The 19,670-nt window shown below is 44.8% G+C and overlaps 1 protein-coding gene across 1 annotated transcript in view; it reads right to left on the bottom strand.

Annotated features, from left to right (window-relative positions):
- Nucleotides 1-19,665, bottom strand: part of vps37d (VPS37D subunit of ESCRT-I) — a 42,157-nt gene extending 22,492 nt beyond the window's left edge. The window contains exons 1-2 of the mRNA XM_021623691.2: nucleotides 19,405-19,665; nucleotides 7,112-7,283 (exon numbers count right to left, since the gene is read on the bottom strand). Of these exons, the coding sequence (XP_021479366.1) occupies nucleotides 7,112-7,283; nucleotides 19,405-19,527 (295 nt within the window). The 5' untranslated portion in view covers nucleotides 19,528-19,665. The remainder of the gene's footprint in view (nucleotides 1-7,111; nucleotides 7,284-19,404) is intronic.
- Between the last annotated feature and the right edge of the window lie 5 nt (nucleotides 19,666-19,670).

The raw sequence follows: 19,670 nt of genomic DNA, 5'->3' as shown, positions 1-19,670 counted from the left end.
CCTCTCTGATTAAGGCCCTCCTTGCCTGGTCAGTGAGTTTTGGTGGGCGGCCCTCTCTTGGCAGGTTTGTTGTGGTGCTATTTTCTTAAAAAAATGTAACAATGGATTTGATGGCGCTCCATGGGATGTTCAAAGTTTCTGACATTTTTTATAACCCAACTCTGATCTGTACTTCTGCCCAACTTTGTCCCTAACCTGTTTGGAGAGCACCTTGGTCTTCATGGTGCCGCTTGCTTAGTGGTGTTGCAGACTGTGGGGCCTTTCAGAACAGGTGTGTATATACACTGAGATCATGTGGCAGATCATGTGACACTTAGATTGCACACAGGTGGACTTTAGTTAACTAATTATGTGAATTCGGTAGGTAATTGGTTGCACCAGATCTTACTTAGGGGCTTCATAGCAAAGGGCATGAATACACGTACACGCAACAATTTTCCTTTTTTTTTTTTGTTGAATTATTTTAAATAAGTTGTTTTTTTCATTTCACTTCACCAATTTTGACTATTTTGTGTATGTCCATTACATGAAATTCAAATAAAAATACATTTAAATTACAGGTTGTAATGCAACAAAATAGGAAAAATGAAAGGGGATGAATACTTTTGCAAGGCACTGTATACTTTGTCATGATGATATAAATGGATGGATGTGAGTCTTAGATGGGTATGCACATACCATCTATTGGCTAATTTGGTGATCTAGAGTGCAGGCAATTGTTTTAAAAGCGTTATAGAATGTTATAGTGTGTTATCCCCTATCTACTATTACGAGAACCATGTAGCTATGATTGGCTCCTACACAATTTCCTGATTTCAAGCCGGACCACATAGAATTTAAATCATGGAGAAAACAATTATTTTACCCACTGATAGAACATAGGCTTTCACCAAATTGACAGGAGTTTCATGATTATTTTTTCTGGGGTTGGATTATCCCTTCAATGTCTTCCATCTCTAAGCAAGCCGCATTCCTCAATAGGTCTTTACCTTGAGCCAAAAGACAGTCTAACAGCTAGACTCTAACTCCTCTGCGATTGCTTGCCTCAGGAATTCTTCCTTTTTTCCCACAATTTTTCCCCGTCTTTTCCCCGTCATCAGGCCAAATGAGAATCAGATGTTTTGTGGAGGAAGGAAGGACTCCCACCCATCCTGCTTTGCTGGTGCAGCTGGAGTGTTGGTACAGTGTGTGTGTGTGTGTGTGTGTGTGTGTGTGTGTGTGTGTGTGTGTGTGTGTGTGTGTGTGTGTGTGTGTGTGTGTGTGTGTGTGGTGGCAGGAAGGTGAACATTCCACCCTCCTTCCATCATTGGACAGCTGCTAAGGCTGTAGAAAGGGAGAAAAGGGGAGAAATGCCGGGCTACAAAACATGCTGGTTGTCACGTTCTGACCTTAGTTCCTTTGTTTTGTCTTTGTTTTAGTATGGTCAGGGCGTGAGTTGGGGTGGGCAGTCTATGTTATTTTTTCTAAAATTTGGGATTTCTGTGTTTGGCCTGGTATGGTTCTCAATCAGAGGCAGCTGTCAATCGTCCCTGATTGAGAACCATACTTAGGTAGCCTGGTTTTCACCTTTGAGTTGTGGGTGATTATTTTCTGTTATGTGTATGTCACCTTTCAGAACTGTTTTCGTTTTGTTTCTCCTTTGTTATTTTGTTTAGTGTTCTCGGTTTAATAAATATATGATGAACACTTACCACACTGCGCTTTGGTCCTCACCTCATTCCAACGACAATCGTTTCAGAATCACCCACTACCAAAGGACCAAGCAGCGTGGTAACGGGCAGCAGCAGCGATCTCCAGACTCCTGGACATGGGAGGAGATCTTGGATGGCAAGGGACCCTGGGTACAGCCGGGAGAATATCGCCGCCCCAAGGCAGAGCTGGAGGCAGCAAAAGCCGAGAGGCAGTGGTATGAGGAGGCAGCACGGCAGCGCGGCTGGGACGAGAGGCAGTCCCAAAAATGTATTGGGGGGGCACACGGGGAGTGTGGCTAAGTCAGGTAGGAGACCTGCGCCAACTCCTCGTGCTTACCGTGGAGAGAGGTGGACCGGGCAGGCACTGTGTTATGCCGTGAGATGTCCCCAGTGCACAGGCATAGCCCGGTGCGTTACATAGCAGAGCCTCGTATCGGCCGGGCTAGAGTGGGCATCGAGCCAGGTGCCATGAAGCCGGCTCAGCGCATCTGGTCTCCAGTGCGTCTCCTCGGGCCGGGGTACATGGCACCAGCCCTGCGCATGGTGTCCCCGGTTCGCCAGCACAGCCCAGTGCGGTCGATTCCACCTCGCCGCACTGGCCTGGCTACGGGGAGCATCCAGCCAGGTAAGGTTGGGCAGGCTTGGTGCTCGAGACCTCCAGTGCGCCTCCACGGTCAAGTCTATCCAGTGCCTCCTCCACACACCAGGCCTCCGGTGGCAGCCCCCAGCACCAGGCTGTATCTCCGTCTCCTCCCTACAAGTGCTCCCGCCTGTCCTGAGCTGCCAGATTCGCCCGTCTGTCCTGAGCTGCCAGAGTCAGCCGTCTGTCCTGAGCTGGCAGAGTCGCCTGTCTGTCCTGAGCTGCCAGATTCGCCCGTCTGTCCTGAGCTGCCAGAGTCAGCCGTCTGTCCTGAGCTGGCAGAGTCGCCTGTCTGTCCTGAGCTGCCAGATTCGCCCGTCTGTCCTGAGCTGCCAGAGTCAGCCGTCTGTCCTGAGCTGCCGGAGTCGCCTGTCTGTCCTGAGCTGCCGGAGTCGCCCGTCTGTCCTGAGCTGCCAGAGTCGCCCGCCTGTCCTGAGCTGCCAGAGCCGCCCGCCTGTCCTGAGCTGCCAGAGCCGCCCGTCTGTCCTGAGCTGCCAGAGCCACCCGTCTGTCCTGAGCTGCCAGAGCCGCCGGTCAGCTGCCAGAGCCGCCCGCCAGTCAGGAGCTGCCAGAGCCGCCGGTCAGTCAGGAGCTGCCAGAGCCGCCGGTCAGTCAGGAGCTGCCAGAGCCATTTGTTACTCCGGTGCTACCGGAATCACCCTTCACTCCGGAGCTTCCGTAATTGCCCGTTACTCCAGCACTGCTGGAATTGCCCTTCACTCCGGAGCTTCCGGAATCGCCCGTTACTCCGGCACTGCTGGAATTGCCCTTCACTCCGGAGCTGCCGGAGTCTCCCGCCTGTCTGGTGCTGCCGGAATCTCCCGTCCATTCGGGACCCGTGGCTAGGGTCCCCAGTCCGAGGTCGGCGGCGAGGGTCGCCGCTCTAAAGAGGCCACGGAGGCAGGTTAGGAGGCGGACAAAGACTATGGTGGAGTGGGGTCCACATCCTGCGCCAGAGCCGCCACCGCGGACGGACGCCCACCCAGACCCTCCCCTATAGGTTCAGGTTTTGCGGCCGGCACCTTTTGGGGGGGGGGGGGGTACTGTCACGTTCTGACCTTAGTTCCTTTGTTTTGTCTTTGTTTTAGTATGGTCAGGGTGTGAGTTGGGGTAGGCAGTTTATGTTCTTTTTTCTATAATTTGGAATTTCTGTGTTTGGCCTGGTATGGTTCTCAATCAGAGGCAGCTGTCAATCGTTGTCCCTGATTGAGAACCATACTTAGGTAGCCTGGTTTTCACCTTTGAGTTGTGGGTGATTATTTTCTGTTATGTGTATGTCACCTTTCAGAACTGTTTCGTTTTGTTTCTCCTTTGTTATTTTGTTTAGTGTTCTCGGTTTAATAAATATATGATGAACACTTACCACGCTGCGCTTTGGTCCTCACCTCATTCCAACGACGATTGTTACACTGGTTGTACACAAGGATCAGTTTAAATCTGCTGGTTTTGAGATTTCCTATCTGTACATAATATGGATAAGTTTGTCTAAACGTCAAAATAGTTAACTGATTTAAACACGTGGAGCTGAACAGCACCTGCTTCAGCCCGACTCATGAAGAGTAACATTTTTCTGAGTTTCACCCATGAGGCTCAGGATTCAGGAAGAGGGGTTTAAAATGTCCCCTACTGAGCGGCTGCTGTTCTGCTAAAGCTAAGAGTTCTCACATACCCTACTGGTGCAGCTCTACTATTGTCCTGTCAACAGCATGAATCTGCTAAGCAAAGACAAGGCACCTTTCCACCTCCAAAAATCCCCTGACAACGGTTCAGTTTCCTGCTGGCATTGATGCACCCAATATTTACCATGACCATTAGCTGGTGAGCTTGCACACAGTTACAGCAGAGACAACAGAGCCTGTGGAGTGGGCCACCTGCCTTCAGAGGCTTTTGGAAACAGTTCTCTACAGTCATGTGAAACTTTCCCTTGTCTTTGAAATCCCCGATAGCAGCAGGCAAAAAGGCCTGACAAATAGATTTGCTGCATCACTTGGCAGCGGTGTAAAGTACTTAAGTAGGTATTGGGGTATCTGTACTTTACTATTTATATTTTTGACAACTTTTACTTCACTACATTCCTAAAGAAAATAATGTACTTTTTACTCCTTACATTTTCCCTGACACCCAAAAGTACTCGTTACATTTTGAATGCTTAGCAGGACAGGAATTGTCTAATTCACACACTTATCAAGAGCACATCCCTGGTCATCCCTATTGCCTCTGATCTGGCAGACTCACGAAACACAAATACTTTGTTTGGGAATTTTGTGTGTTGAACTGTGCTGCTGGCTATCTGTACATTTAAAAAAACGAGAAAATCAGATTGTCTGGTTTGCTTAATATATGAAATATTTTATGATTTATACTTTTTCTTTTGATACTTAAGTACATTTAAAACTAAATACATTTAGACTTTTACTCAAGTAGTATTTGACTGGGTGACTTTCACTTTTACTTGTGTCATTTTCTTTTAAGATATCTTTACTTTTACTCAAGTATGAAAATGTGGTACTTGTTCCACCACTGCCACTTGGACTGTACAATGGTGGGGAGGGGAGAGGGGGGGTTGAAAGTCAACATTTAACTCATATCTCCTTGTCTGCTTTGAATGCTAGAACACTGGCTGAGGCTGTAGGAGAATGTGGGTCAGGATTGAATGGAAGTAGGATGGGGAAGTGTTGCAATCTCATTCCTATGCTTGTCCTCATATCGACTGTATAAATTGATGCACCTGGGAGACTTAAAGCTAATCTCTAGACCTTGTTAGTTTTTTTGTGCTCTCCCTAAATTTTCATAATCTAAATCATTAATTCTCAGTGTGCCGAAACCGGGGTGTAGAAGATTCCAAGACGAGTTCAATCTGAGATTACCGCTTAAGAAAAGAAAGCGAGAATGAAGCTTTCTCTCTCAAGCCTCGGCAGGACCGCTTCAATAAGTGCCCCTTTGTCTCTTACCTAAAACGAGGTAAGACAATGAGGGCCACTGCGGACTAAACCATGCAATTACTCAGCCTGATGAGGTTAGAGTGATTGCTCTTCTTCGGGTGCTGAGGTTTCTGCCGTTCCCTTTGGCCTTGTGTGTAGCTAAACAAGATGCATGAACAGTACCATATCAATGAAACATTATTTTATACTTTATTCTGTTTACATTTGTTTTTGTCTGTTTGAATAACATATTATTTGGTTCAGCGAGCCAAAGATGACTCTGAGATGTGTAAGTTTGTCTGACTGTGAGAAAACAGTCAGTTTCTTACACAGCCAAGAAGAAAACATTCTCATCGCTGTAGTGGAGCAGGTTGAGAGCTTCAAGTTCCTTGGTGTCCACATCACCAACAAACTAACATGGTCCAAGCACACCAAGACAGTTGTGAAGAGGGCACGAGACTGAAAAGATTTGGCATGGGTCCTCAGATCCTCAAAAGGTTCTACAGCTGAACCATCGAGAGCACTGGTTGCATCACTGCCTGGTATAGCTGCTCGTCCTCCGACTGCAAGGCACTATAGAGGGTAGTGCGTACGGCTCAGTACATCACTGGGGCCAAGTTCCTGCCATCCAGGACATCTACACCAGGCGGTGTCAGAGGAAGGCCCTAAAAATGGTCAAAAACTCCAGTCACACTAGTCGTAGACTGTTCTTTCTGCTACCGCACAGCAAGCGGTACCGGAGCACCAAGTCTAGGTCCAGGAGGCTTCTAAACAGCTTCTACCCCCAAGCCATAAGACTCCTGAACATCTAATCAAATGTCTACCTAGACTATTTGCATTGTTTCCCCCCCTTTTTACACAGCTGTTACTCTGTTGTTATCCATGCATAGTCACTTTAATAACTCTACCTACATGTACATATTACCTCAACTAACCGGTGCCCTCGCACATTGACTCTGTACCGGTACCCCCCTGTGTATAGTCTCATTATTGTTATTTTACTGCTGCTCTTTAATTACTTGTTACTTTTATTTCTTATTCTTACTCATATACGTTTTTTAAACTGTAATGTTGGTTAGGGACATGTGACTAATAAAATTAGATTTTAACAGGGAGAAACACAATAATATTTCATCATTTTGGCCAAATGAGCTCCCTTAGTAGAGGAGCGACCCTGTTCACTGTTTGGGAAGTGAAACAGGCTCATGTGGAGCAGGACTTCTATTTCATACCTGCTCCAGTGGTTATTCTTGGCTAGTGTTGAAAGTGGGGTGGAACAGCCAGGTGGGGCCTGAGCTCACCTATGGGGATACGATAGCTCTGCTACACCCCCGCCTCTGGCTCCAACCCTCACACCCATGAGGGGGACGGGATGGGAGAAGGGTGGACCATGGTTTGGATCCCAAAAATGCCAGCAGATTTCACCCAGCCAACCAGCCATATGGGATAACAATCCACACAAGAGGTTGTGACACTGTTCATAGCTGCCTCATAAATTAAACACAGTGGACATTAGGGTGTGTTGTTATGGAACCTTGTTGCTCTGTGATGTGTTTCCACCGACACAAAGGCACACGCCCTGGGGTTGTTTGAATGTTATTAATAAACCATTTGCAGCTTACATAAAAAATAGTCTGCTAGAACAGCTCATCAAAACCTCATTCCCTGGTCTATGATCACACCACACACAGACAATAAGACATATATTTACATACATTCTTATCCAGATGTCTGTGTATATTCTTAATCCTGACTCATGGTGGACAGCATTATTCCCTGAACATCTGGTAACAGAAAAGAAACAAAGACAGTCTTCCCTTCCTTTCTCCTCTGTCTCTCTTGGGCACATGTAGACTCACCGAGCCGGCTCTGTTTTTCCCAACAGATGGTTGCCAGATTGGCCAGCTCCTTGTACTTCTCGGCAAGCTGGAGTTTTCCGTTGTTGAGGCGAGGTCGCCTGGCGATGCTCTCCTCGGCCAAGCTCCGGTTGGAGGTCAGCAGGATCGCTCTGTTCACCTGCAGCTCCTGAAACTGGAGACAAACATGGCATCAGGACCCTGAGGATGTACAGCTCAGCACACACAAAGAAAATGTCAATTGATTAACTAAAACAATAGCAGACTGTGATGATGGCGTGCCATGTTTAAAATAGTATTCCAGTAATACTGGTGTATCAACCCACTTATAACATCTTGATAAACAGGAGTTTAACATTGGCATAACAGTTGAAAAGTACTTATTTATTTAGCTGTTTAGAGATTGATGTTAACAAATCTGCTCAACTGAGCCTTCCCAGAATGTATAGTTAATCAAACACTTGTCAAGCAACAACAGATCTTCAAGGCTAACCTCACTCCGCATTAAATGCTCTACACACTAAAATTGAAATGTGGTGAGCTGGAACACTTTGTCTCATAGGGTTTGAGCAGAGAAAGCAACAGCAAGGGGATGAGTCAAAGGGGAAAGTATGAAACTGTGAGAAACAACAGAGTTATTGGGGGTTAGAAACACAGGAAGGAACAAGGGTGTATATACAGTACATACATGTTTGACGGCCAGTTACTTAAGAACAAAACTTGTTCCGTGGTGTGAACTTCAGCCAGTAAGTCTATGCTACATATTGAATGTATGAAAAGTGGTTCTCAGCCAGGCTAAAGAAAGCTGAGGGCACATAATACTAAGAGCAACTCAGCCCGTCTCAAATCTACTTTCATGTGATGGTTAAGTAAAGATGTGTTAAACAAGATAAATAAAAGTTGGTGTTAAAAATAAATACTTATAGGCCACATTCCCAAAACCAATGTGACTTTCCACATCTGTCAAACAGAGGACTGAATTCCTGGTCAAGAGCCTTGCTCGTGTTACACATGGAAAGCATGGCTACGCTTGTGGCTTTGTCATACACACTGGGAGCATTCAGTTGATGACTTGGCATGAGTGAAGTCCAATTTTGCTTACTTCACATATCAGCCCTTTAAAGTAGTTTAAAAACCAAACTCAGGACTAAACTCAGGCTATTGCTTACACTTTCATCAATCCTCATACCACAAGCAAGAACATTCATATATGCGCAGTAATTAACAGTGACAGTTCCGCAGACTAAGGCTTCAATTAAGCAAAAATCCATTTAGCATTTAAGTAAGCATCCATATATGGCAATAACCCCCAAACTGAAGGACAATTAGAAATGATGCATTGAGAAGTATTCCATTTAAAGGGCCAGCCCCAACGGTCAGGACCTAATGGCATTTCCAGTTGCTTTTTTACTATGCATCGCTCTGGACCAAATTAGAAAAATGATGAAGAGATTCTGTGGCCTGTCATTGGGGGCTCCCTCCATTTTGTTCCCAAAACGACACAAAAGGCTCCTTCGAGATGAATCCAACAGCCACAGGCAACCTTTAGCTATGGAGCTCAGGAGGAATTCAAGAATGTCGTCATGGAAGACATTTGCATAGCACAGACAGGACAGCAAACCACAAACCCCACTGTTAACTCCAATTGTTTGAGGCCAAAAGAGCATGAAGGTTTTATAAAGATTCACTATTTTCCATCTGCCTGAAGTGAAATTAGTTTTTATAGCTGCCAATTTCACTGTTTAAAACTCAGGATATTGTTAACTCTGGCTGAGCTCACCAAAGCATAAAGGATTAATGATTTATTACTTCAAAGAATATGAGATTTTTGCCTCACATGATATTCTGCTTTAAGACCAAAACACAGTTTAGCTGTATCCATGTGGAAAGCCTCCACTTGAAATGATTTGCTTACAGGGATGTGAGAATTTATGTTCATTGCGTAATTTCTACAATCAAACACGCAACAAAGTGACATCAGAAAGTGGGGTAAGTTACTGAGTCACAGTCACTAATAGTGATCTTTGTCGATGATGCAGTGAGGGTGCATTGAGTTTTCTTGCAGCTTGAATTATGGATTTGAAATGCTCAGTCAAATCAAATCAAATGTTATTGGTCGCATGCACATATTTAGCAGGTGTTCTTCCGGGTGCAGCGAAATGCTTACGATCCAACAGTGCAGTTACATCTAACAATACAAAACGCGCAAATCTAAAGTTAAATAATGGAATTAAGAAATATACAAATATTAGGATGAGCAATATCAGAATCCAGAATATAAATATATATATGTATATGATGGGATGTATAGACATTATTGACAGTACATGTCATATACAGTGTCTTCGGAAGTATTAAGACCCCTTGACTTTTTCCATATTTTGTTACGTTACAGCCTTATTCTAAAAATGATGAAATCGGTTTTTTCTACACACAATACCCATAATGACAAAGCAAAAATTATTTTTTTGACATTTTTGCAAATGTATAAAAAAAATTAAAAAAACGTAAATATCACATTTACATTAGTGTTCAGATCCTTTACTCAGTACTTTGTTGAACCACCTTGGGCAGCGATTACAGCATCGCGTCTTCTTGGGTATGATGCTACAAGCTTGGCACAACTGTATTTGGGGAGTTCTACCATTCTTCTCTGCAGATCCTCTCAAGCTCTGTCAGGTTGCATGGGGAGCGTTGCTGCACAGCTATTTTCAGGTCTCTCCAGAGATGTTTGATCGGGTTCAAGTCCGGGCTCTGGCTGGGCCACTCAAGGACATTCAGAGACTTGTCCCAAAAACACTCATGCATTGTCTTGGCTGTGTGCTTAGGGTCGTTGTCCTGTTGGAAGGCGAACCTTGGCACCAGTCTGAGGTCCTGAGTGCTCTGGAGCAGGTTTTCATCAAGGATCTCTCTGTACTTTGCTCTGTTCATCTTTGCCTTGATCTTGACTAGTCTCCCAGTCTCTTAGGTTGATGCTGCCACCACCGTAGGGGTCGTGCCAGGTTTCCTCACAGACATGACGCTTGGCATACAGGCCATCTTGGATTCCTCTTTAGGTTCCTTTTGGCACTCCAAGCGGGCTGTCATGTGCCTTTTACTGAGGAGTGGCTTCTGTCTGTCCACTCTACCATCAAGGCCTGATTGGTGGAGTGCTGCAGAGGTGGTTGTCCTTCTGGAAGTTTCTCCCATCTCCACAGAGGAACGCTAGAACTCTGTCAGAGTGACCATCGGGTATTTGGTCACCTCCCTGACCAAGGCCCTTCTCCCCCGATTGCTCAGTTTGGCCTGGCGGCCAGGCAGAGTCTTGGTGGTTCCAAACTTCTTCCATTGGCGAATGATAGAGGCCACTGTGTTCTTGGGGACCTTCAATGGTGCATTTTTTGGTACCCTTCCCCAGATATGTGCCTCGACACAATCCTGTCTCGGAGCTCTACAGACAATTCCTTCGACCTCATCGCTTGGTTTAGGCTCTGACATGCACTGTCAACTGTGGGACCTTATATAGACAAATGTGTGCCTTTCCAAATCATGTCCAATCAATTGAATTTACCACAGGTGGACGCCAATCAAGTTGTAGAAACATCTCAAGGATGATGCAACCCCTATTACGAGCCTGTTCAACCTCTCTTTCATTATCGTCTGAGATCCCTAAAGATTGGAAAGCTGCCACGGTCATCCCCCTCTTCAAAGGGGGAGACACTCTAGACCCAAACTGTTATTGACTTATTTCCATCCTGCCCTGCCATTTCAAAAGTCTTCGAAAGCCAAGTTAACAAACAGATCACTGACCATTTCGAAATACCTCCAACTGCTCTTAAATCCAAGTAAAACTAAATGCATGCTCTCCAACTGATTGCTGCCCGCACCTGCCCGCCTAGCATCACTCCTCTGGAAGGTTCTAACTTAGAATATGTGGACAACTACAAATACCTAGGTGTCTGGCTAGACGTTAAACTCTCCTTCCAGACTCACATTAAGCATCTCCAATCCAAAATTAAATCTAGAATCTGCCTCCTATTTCGCAACAAAGCCTCCTTCACTCATGCTGCCAATCATACCCTCGTAAAACTGACTATCTTACCGATTCTTGACTTTGGCGATGTAATTTACAAAATAGCCTCCAACACTCTACTCAACAAATTGGATGTAGTCTATCACAGTGACATCCATTTTGTCACCAAAGCCCCATATACTACCCACCACTGTGACCTGTATGCTCTCGTTGGCTGGTCCTCGCTACATATTCATCGCCAAACCCACTGGCTCCAGGTCATCTATAAGTCTTTGCTAGGTAAAGCCCCGCCTTATCTCAGCTCACTGGTCTCCATAGCAACACCCACCCATAGTGTGCGCTCCAGAAGGTATATTTCCCTGGTCATCCCCAAAGCCAACACCTCCTTTGGCCTTCCAGTTCTCTGCTGCCAATGACTGGACCGAATTGCAAAAATCACTGAAGTTGGAGACATATCTCGCTCACTAACTTTAAGCATCAGCTGTCAGAGCAGCTTACGATCACTGTACCTGTACAAAACCCATCTGTAAATAGCACACCCAACTACCTTATCCCCATATTATAAATGTTTTTGCTCTTTTGCACCCCAGTATCTCTACTTGCACATCATCATTTGAGTCTCATAGTAAAGGCTCTGAATATTTATGTAAATAAAGTATTTCTGTTTACTATTTAGAATACATTTCTAAAAAAATGTTTTCGCTTTGTCATTTTGGGGTATTGTGTGTAAATTGCTAAGGATCTTTTTTTAATTTAATATATTTTCGAATAAGGCTGTAACGTAACAAAATGTGGAAAACATCAAGGGGTCTGACTACTTGCCAAAGGCACTGTATATGTAGTATATGTAGGATAGAATAGTGCATGTCCAGCAATAGTTAAATAGGATAGGCCCAGACTAGAAAACATTATATATAAATATGAAGTGGGTAAAACAGTATGTAAACATTATTAAGTGACCAGTGTTCCATGACTATGTACATAGAGCGGAAATCTCTCTGTGTACCGGGTGTTAGCCGGCTAGTGACAGTGACTAAAGTTCAGGGCACGGTCCTGGCTCAACTGTGGTTTCTTTCAACTTCAAAATTTACGAATAACCTTCACTTCTCGACTGAAACCACATGAGCTTGTTGCAACAGGAAACTGAAGTTACTGCCACTCCCCAACCAGAGCAAATCAGAAACCAATGATCCAATCATGGTCTCTGAGAAAAGGTGCCTTGTATACCTCACACCTCCCAAAATGGAAGGGGAGATAAAGTGTTCTTCGGATTGAATGCTTCCATTTCCGCAAGCTGAAACCACAGAGCAAAATGTTAGATAAGACTTCTGTAATTGGAGGGAATGAGAGAACATTTCACACTGAAAGTCCAAGACGTCTGGATCAGGGTGATAATCAATTGCTAATTTAAAGCTTCTCTCGGCAGTCAGCATGAAGACGTCTGTTTCTAACTTTGGCCAACTTCAAAACTATATCATTGCTCCCGGGAATCCAGTTCAGTGGAAAGTGTCTGGCTGGACATATGAGGCTTTTTAGAAACACTGCACTGTAATAATCATAGAAACTTTGTGGGTCCAAAATACATTTATTTCCCCAATACTTAAACCCGTAATCGTCTCAGACTTTGAGGTTGATGAAGCACTTAGAAAAAAGTATTTCAGTTAGCTATGATGGGCTGACATACGAGCAAGTCTTTAAGCTGTGTTCTTTCATTATTAATCAAATGGAGGAAAATAAGAGGTCTTAGAAATAGGGACTTTATAACAAGGGCCCCCATCCTCAAATGAATAAAAGGGCGTTCTCAGAACTGCTTAAGACCCAGCCCTCTCCCTTAACATCATCAAGAGACTTGGCCATGTAAGAATGCTGTTCATCGACTACTGCTTAGCCTTCAACACCATAGTGCCCTCCAACATCATCACTAAGCTCGGGGCCCTGGGTCTGAACCCTGTCATGTGCAACTGGGGCCTGGACTCCCCGACGGGCCGATCCCAGGTGGTGAAGATGGGCAACAACACCTCCACTATGCTGATCCTCAAAACGTGGGCCCCACAAGGGTGCATGCGCAGTCCTCTCCTGTACTCCCTGTTCCCCCATGACTGCGTGGCCACGCACATCTCCAACTCAATCATCAAGTATATGGATGACACAACACTGGTAGGCCTGATTACCAACAACAACGAGACCACCTACAGGGAGGAGGTGAGGGCCCTGGTGGAGTGTTGAAAATAACCTCTCCCTCAACATCAACAAAATGAAGGAGCTGATCTTGGACTTCAAGAGACAGCAGAGGGGGCACTCTTTTAACAACGCTGAGAGGCTGATGACTTCAAAGGTGTTTGCTGTGTAAACACAAAAGAGATTGACTGCCGACACTCTGGTCAGAGGTGCTAAGTACTTTTGGCAGGCAAATGTTTGACAATCCTACCGGTGTGGCTGAGCTTTTAGGCTTGTCACACCTCTTTGTGCATGCTTAAGTTTTGTCATGGATGCAGCTTGAAATATCTGCTTTGTCACATCACAGCAGGCAAGATGGCAAAGTCTGTAGAGTATTATAATTCCATGACACCACACTGTGTGGCTCGCACGCAATTTAGAGAGACCACATATCTTAGCAGCCAATCTGAAAGTGATCTAAAGATGTGTGATTCAGCTCCAAATATTTTTCAAATGTCTCCCTCAAAACTGGGCTACTTCAGTCCATCCACAAGTGTCGCACTGTGCATTTCTCTCACACTTGTGGTTTGTATAATGAACATTTGCAAGGCAATCAGAGCCCCAGGTTCTGTGGAATCCAGAGCATTTGGCCCATTCAAAAGAAGCACTTTGTACACAAATCCACTGCAAATCCACTGTTTTCCCTTGAATTTCCTGTGACTACAAGTACACTGTACAGCTCATTTCACTCCAAATCCGTGTCATCCGTGGCTATTCATATTCACCAGAAGTTTTCCCCTAAACAGGAATCGCAACAGACCTTCCATTTCCTGCTGTGGCTGCTCATACCCCTGTTTACCATTGAAGAGAGAATTCCAGGAGCCCCCGGGACAGTGTGCTTGGTATGATGCACTGGTTGTAAAGCAAACCTGACAGTGTTTACCGTCACTGACAAACAACACTTGAAGAGCACTTTGGATATGAAAAGATGTTGTTTGCACTTCTCGAGTTGAAAATGTACTGTTTAGTTTTTGTGGGTCAATGTGTGAAGACACAAAAACTGGAAATACAATACAAATGGATGTGAACCTAGTACAAAATATAATTGTTCGACATTTGATATTGGGATATATACAGTGCATTCGGAAGGTGTTCAGACCCCTTGACTTTTTCCACATTTTGTTAAGTTACACCCTTATACTAAAATTGATTCCAATGTTTTTTCCCTCATCAATCAACACACAATACCCCATAATGAGAAAGCAAAATCAGTTTTTTAGAAAACTGAAATATCACATTTACATAAGTATTCAGACCCTTTAATAAGTCCTTTGTTGAAGCACCTTTTGCAGTGATTACAGCCTCGAGTCTTCTTGGGTACGACGCTATAAGATTGGCACACCTGTATTTGGGGAGTTCTACCATTCTTCTCTGCAGATCCTCTCAAGGTCTGTCAGGTTGCATGGGGAGCGTCGCTACACAGCTATTTTCAGGTCTCTCCAGAAATGTTTGATAGATTTCAAGTCCGGGCTCTGGCTGGACCACTCAGGGACATTCAGAGACTTGTCCCGAAGCCACTCCTGCGTTGTCTTGGCTGTGTGCTTAGGGTCATTGTCCTGTTAGAAGGTGAACCTTCGCCCCAGTCTGGGGTCCTGAGCCCTCTGGAGCAGGTTTTCATGGAGGATCTCTCTATACTTTGCTCTGTTCATCTTTCCCTCGATCCTGACTAGTCTCCCAGTCTCTGCCGCTGAAAAACATCCCCACAGCATGATGCTGCCACCAACATGCTTCACCGTAGGGATGGTGCCAGGTTTCCTCCAGACGTGACGCTTGGCATTGAGGCCAAAGAGTTCAATCTTGGTTTCATCAGATCAGAGAATCTTGTTTCTCATAGCCTGAGAGTCCTTTAGGTGCCCTTTACTGATCGGGCTGTCAAGTGCATTTTACTGAGGAGTAGCTTCCGTCTGACCACTCTACCATCAAGGCCTGATTGGTGGAGTACTGCAGAGATGGTTGCCCTTCTGGAAGGTTCTCCCATCTCCACAGAGGAACTCTGGAGCTCTGTCAGGGTGACCATTGGGTTCTTGGTCACCTCCCTGACCAAGGCCTTTCTCCCCCGATTGCTCAGTTTGGCCTTGCTGCCAGATCTAGGAAGAGTCTTGGTGGTTGCAAACTTCTTCCATTTAAGAATGATGGAGGCCACTGTGTTCTTGGGGACCTTCAATGCTGCAGAAATGTTTTGGTACCCTTCCCCAGATCTGTGCCTCGACACAATCCTGTCTCGGATCTCTACGGACAATTAATTTGACGTATTGGCTTGGTTTTTGTTCTGACATACACTGTCAACTGTGGGACCTTATGTAGACAAGTGTGTTCCTTTTCAAATCAATTGAGTTTACCACAGGTGGACACCAATCAAGTTGTAGAAACTTCTCAAGGATGATCAATGGAAACAAGATGCACCTGAGCTCAATTTTGAGTCTCAAAGCAAAGGGTCTGAATACTTATGTAAATAAAGTATTTTCAGTTTTTCTATTTTATAAATTTGCAAACATTTCAAAAAACCTGTTTTCGCCTTCTTATTACGGGGCAATGTGTGTAGATTGATGAAGAAAAATATTGATTTAATTAATTTTAGAATAAGGCTGTAACATAGCAAAATGTGGAAAAAGTAAAGTGGTCGGAATACTTTCCGAATGCACTGAATATTATAAAATGTGAAAAATGTGATTTATTATGCCAGCTTAAGAATACTGGCTCATTTTCCATCAAGTCAACCTGCTAGAATCGATCAGATAGATTTGTTTTGGGGGGGAAAGGGCTTGAGTGTTACTCTTCTCCTTCACTGCCATTTGTGGTAAGACGAGGTGCTCAAGGAGTCACTGAGTGTTTTAAAATGTAGCAGTGACAGTGTCCAGATTTCTTTAATTGAATTTTCACAGTTCGGCTAATACCCCATGTCAAATCCTATGGAGCCACTAGAGGATAGCAATTCCGCCAGTCAGAAGGCTTAGAACATTTCTCCACAAGGAGCTAGCTGGTGATATGTGGGCTATTTACACAAGCATCCATCTTATTATGTCATTAAATCAAATCAAATTGTATTAGTGACATGCGCCGAATACAACAGGTACAACCTTACAGTGAAATGATTAAAAATATGAGTAAAAATTTTTTAACAAGTAATTAAAGCGCAGCAGTAAAATAACAATAGCGAGACTATTTACAGGGGGGTACCAGTACAGAGTCAATGTGCAGGGGCATCGATTACTTGAGGTAATACGTACATGTAGGTAGAGTTATTAAAGTGACTATCCATAAATGATAACAACAGAGAGTAGCAGCGGTGTAAAAGAGATGGACGGGGAGGGATGCAAATAGTCTGGGTAGCCATTTGATTAGATGTTCGGGAGTCTTATGGCTTGGGGGTAGAAGCTGTTTAGAAGCCTTTTGGACCTAGACTTTGCGCTCCGGTACCGCTTGTCGTGCGGTAGCAGAGAGAACAGTCTATGACGAGTGTGGCTGGAGTTTTTGACAATTTTTAGGGCCTTCCTCTGACACCGTCTGTTGTAGAGGTCTTGGATGGCAGGAAGCTTGGACCCAGTGCAGTCTGAAACCGAGCAGTTGCCATACCAGACAGTGATGCAACCAGTTAGGATGCTCTCGATGGTGCAGCTGTAGAACCTTTTGAGGATCTGAGGACCCATGCCAAATCTTTTCAGTCTCCTGAGAGGGAATAGGCTTTGTCGTGCTCTCTTCCCGACTGTCTTGGCGTGCTTGGGCCATTGTTAGTTTGTTGGTGATGTGGACACCAAGGAACTTGAATCTTTCAACCTGCTCCACTACAGCCCCATCGATGAGAATGGAGTTGTGCTTCGTCCTCTTTTTCCTGTAGTTCACAATCATCTCCATTGTCTTGATCACGTTGAGGGAGAGGTTGTTGTCCTGGCACCACACAGCCAGGTCTCTGACCTCCTCCCTATAGGCTGTCTTGTTGTTGTCTGTGATCAGGCCTACCACTTTCGTGTCATCGGCAAACTTGATGATGGTGTTGGAGTTGTGCCTGGCCGTGCAGTCATGAGTGAACAGGGAGTACAGCAGGGAACTGAGCACGCACCCCTGAGGGGCCCTTGTGTTGAGGATCTGCATGGTGGATGTGTTGCTACCTACCCTTACCACCTGGGGGCAGCCCGTCAGGAAGTCCAGGATCCAGTTGCAGAGGGAGGTGTTTAGTCCCAGGGTCCTTAGCTTATTGATGAGCTTTGAGGGCACTATGGTGTTGAACGCTGAGCTGTAATCAATGAATAGCATTCTCACAAAGGTGTTCCTTTTGTCCAGTTGGGAAAGGGTAGTGTGAAGTGCAATAGAGATTGCATCTTCTGAGGATCTGTTAGGCCGGTATGCAAATTGGAGTGGGTCTAGGGTTTCTGGAATAATGGTGTTGATGTGAGCCATGACCAGCCTTTCAAAGCACTTCATGGCTACAGACGTGAGTAGTCGGTAGTTCTTTAGGCAGGTTACCTTAGTGTTCTTGGGCACAAGGACTATGGTGGTCTGCTTAAAACATGTTAGTATTACAGACTTGGACAGGGAGAGGTTGAAAATGTCAGTGAAGACACTTGCCAGTTGGTCAGCGCATGCTCGCCGTACACGTCCTGGTAATCTGTCTGGCCCTGCGGCCTTGTGATTGTTGACCTGTGTGTGTGTGTATGTAGACAGCTACATACCACCACAGACTGGGTGATTGCCGCCGGAGACCCCAACGCGTTACTGAATTGGAGCGCTGCTCACCAGTGGATCATAGGGGCTGTGGAGCCATCCACTACAATGAGCTCAACTACCATCACATGTTAGCCAACTACGCATATGTGTTCTTTATTAAACTGTAATGGCATCTGCAGGAAGGGCAATGGGAGGGGAGCACACCCAGACACCCTAGTGATGTTTAGTTACACACAGTGTAAATGAGAATGTGTGTGTGAATGTCTCAACGAACTACTGGCATGTAACACTTTGTACATTTATTTTCGATTAAACGTCTTGGTCAAGTCGAATATAATTGCAACTACAACCATTACTGAAATCCCGACCATGGCTCTAGCTAAGTAATTCTGATCCAGTCCCTTGAGAGAATTCCATGGCCTCTCTCGGTGAGATGCGACCACTTTGGAAACATCGCTCTAATTCATTTGCTGCAGCAGCGAGGAAGGTTTCAAATGTCATGTCTTGCTCTGAATTGGACACACCCACGTCCATTCCCAAATGAGTAACGATTTTATCTCTGTCCAAGAATGAATGCCACACCTGATGATTTCAGACAGAGGGCTATGTACCATGAATGACAATGTTTTGGAACTGTGCAAGACTGCGGGTTCAAATAGGAAAATAAAAAACTGCCCTAGTAATTTAACATTACATTCAGGAATATTTGTTCTAGTGAGGAATAAGACAGAAATATAGAAAGAGGTGCATTTGAATGTACAAGTGTGTGAGATATGTGTTTACTGTGTGTGTGTGTGTGTGTGTGTGTGTGTGTGTGTGTGTGTGTGTGTGTGTGTGTGTGTGTGTGTGGGTGGGTGTGTGTGTGTGTGTGCAACAGAGAGACCGAGATTTGTTTTCAAATTTAAATTTGAGTGCCTTTGTAGTATTTCGAATAGGTTGATCCTGCTGCTCACTGAACATGTCCTGTAATGGCAAGCAGGAATTCCCTGTTCGGGTTCAGTGGTATGGAAAAACATCCTGTAAAAAACGAATGGAATGTGAACAAAGCCAATTGTAAATAACTATCTTACGTTTAGTTTACATTCACATGAACTTCATAGGATCGAAGGAGAACGTGGGGGGAAAATGAAAGGCTTTCGAAAGCCATTGGAAGCCACGCAGACAATAATGCAGAGAGTCATGGGAGGCTACTAAAGCGGCTCATGCATTGGCCATATCCTATATCATGTTCCATAGGATGAGGCATGAAAGAAATCATAGAAATTTGAAGAGAACATAATGTATACCTATTTAAGTTTGAATACAATATATGGAAGAGGAAATATCAACTACATGTAACACACAGATATATTTAGCAAAACTGTGTGGCTGTATTCGATAGTTGCCACATTGTTGAACCAAATACCTTCTCATTGAGTCGGACGATCTGGTCCATTTTTTCTTTATCTTGTAAAAGCTCCTGCAATTCACTCATGTTTAGAGCCCTATACCCGTCTGGGGTAGAGTTTGTGTCCTTAAAATTGGACATTGTATTTCCTTCACAAGCAATTCAGACGAGTTCGTTTGCAAGCCCATCTGGTTCCATGTCGTTCGCAGTGAATAGCACAGCCACAAGCGCCTAGTGAAAATGCCCTAGTAAGCTTCTGTTGGCAGAGTCAATACAAGATGCAG

Source organism: Oncorhynchus mykiss, chromosome 12, assembly GCF_013265735.2.
Source record: "Oncorhynchus mykiss isolate Arlee chromosome 12, USDA_OmykA_1.1, whole genome shotgun sequence".
In the NCBI taxonomy this organism is placed as follows: Eukaryota; Metazoa; Chordata; class Actinopteri; order Salmoniformes; family Salmonidae; genus Oncorhynchus; species Oncorhynchus mykiss.
This window is presented reverse-complemented; position numbering and strand designations above follow the sequence as displayed.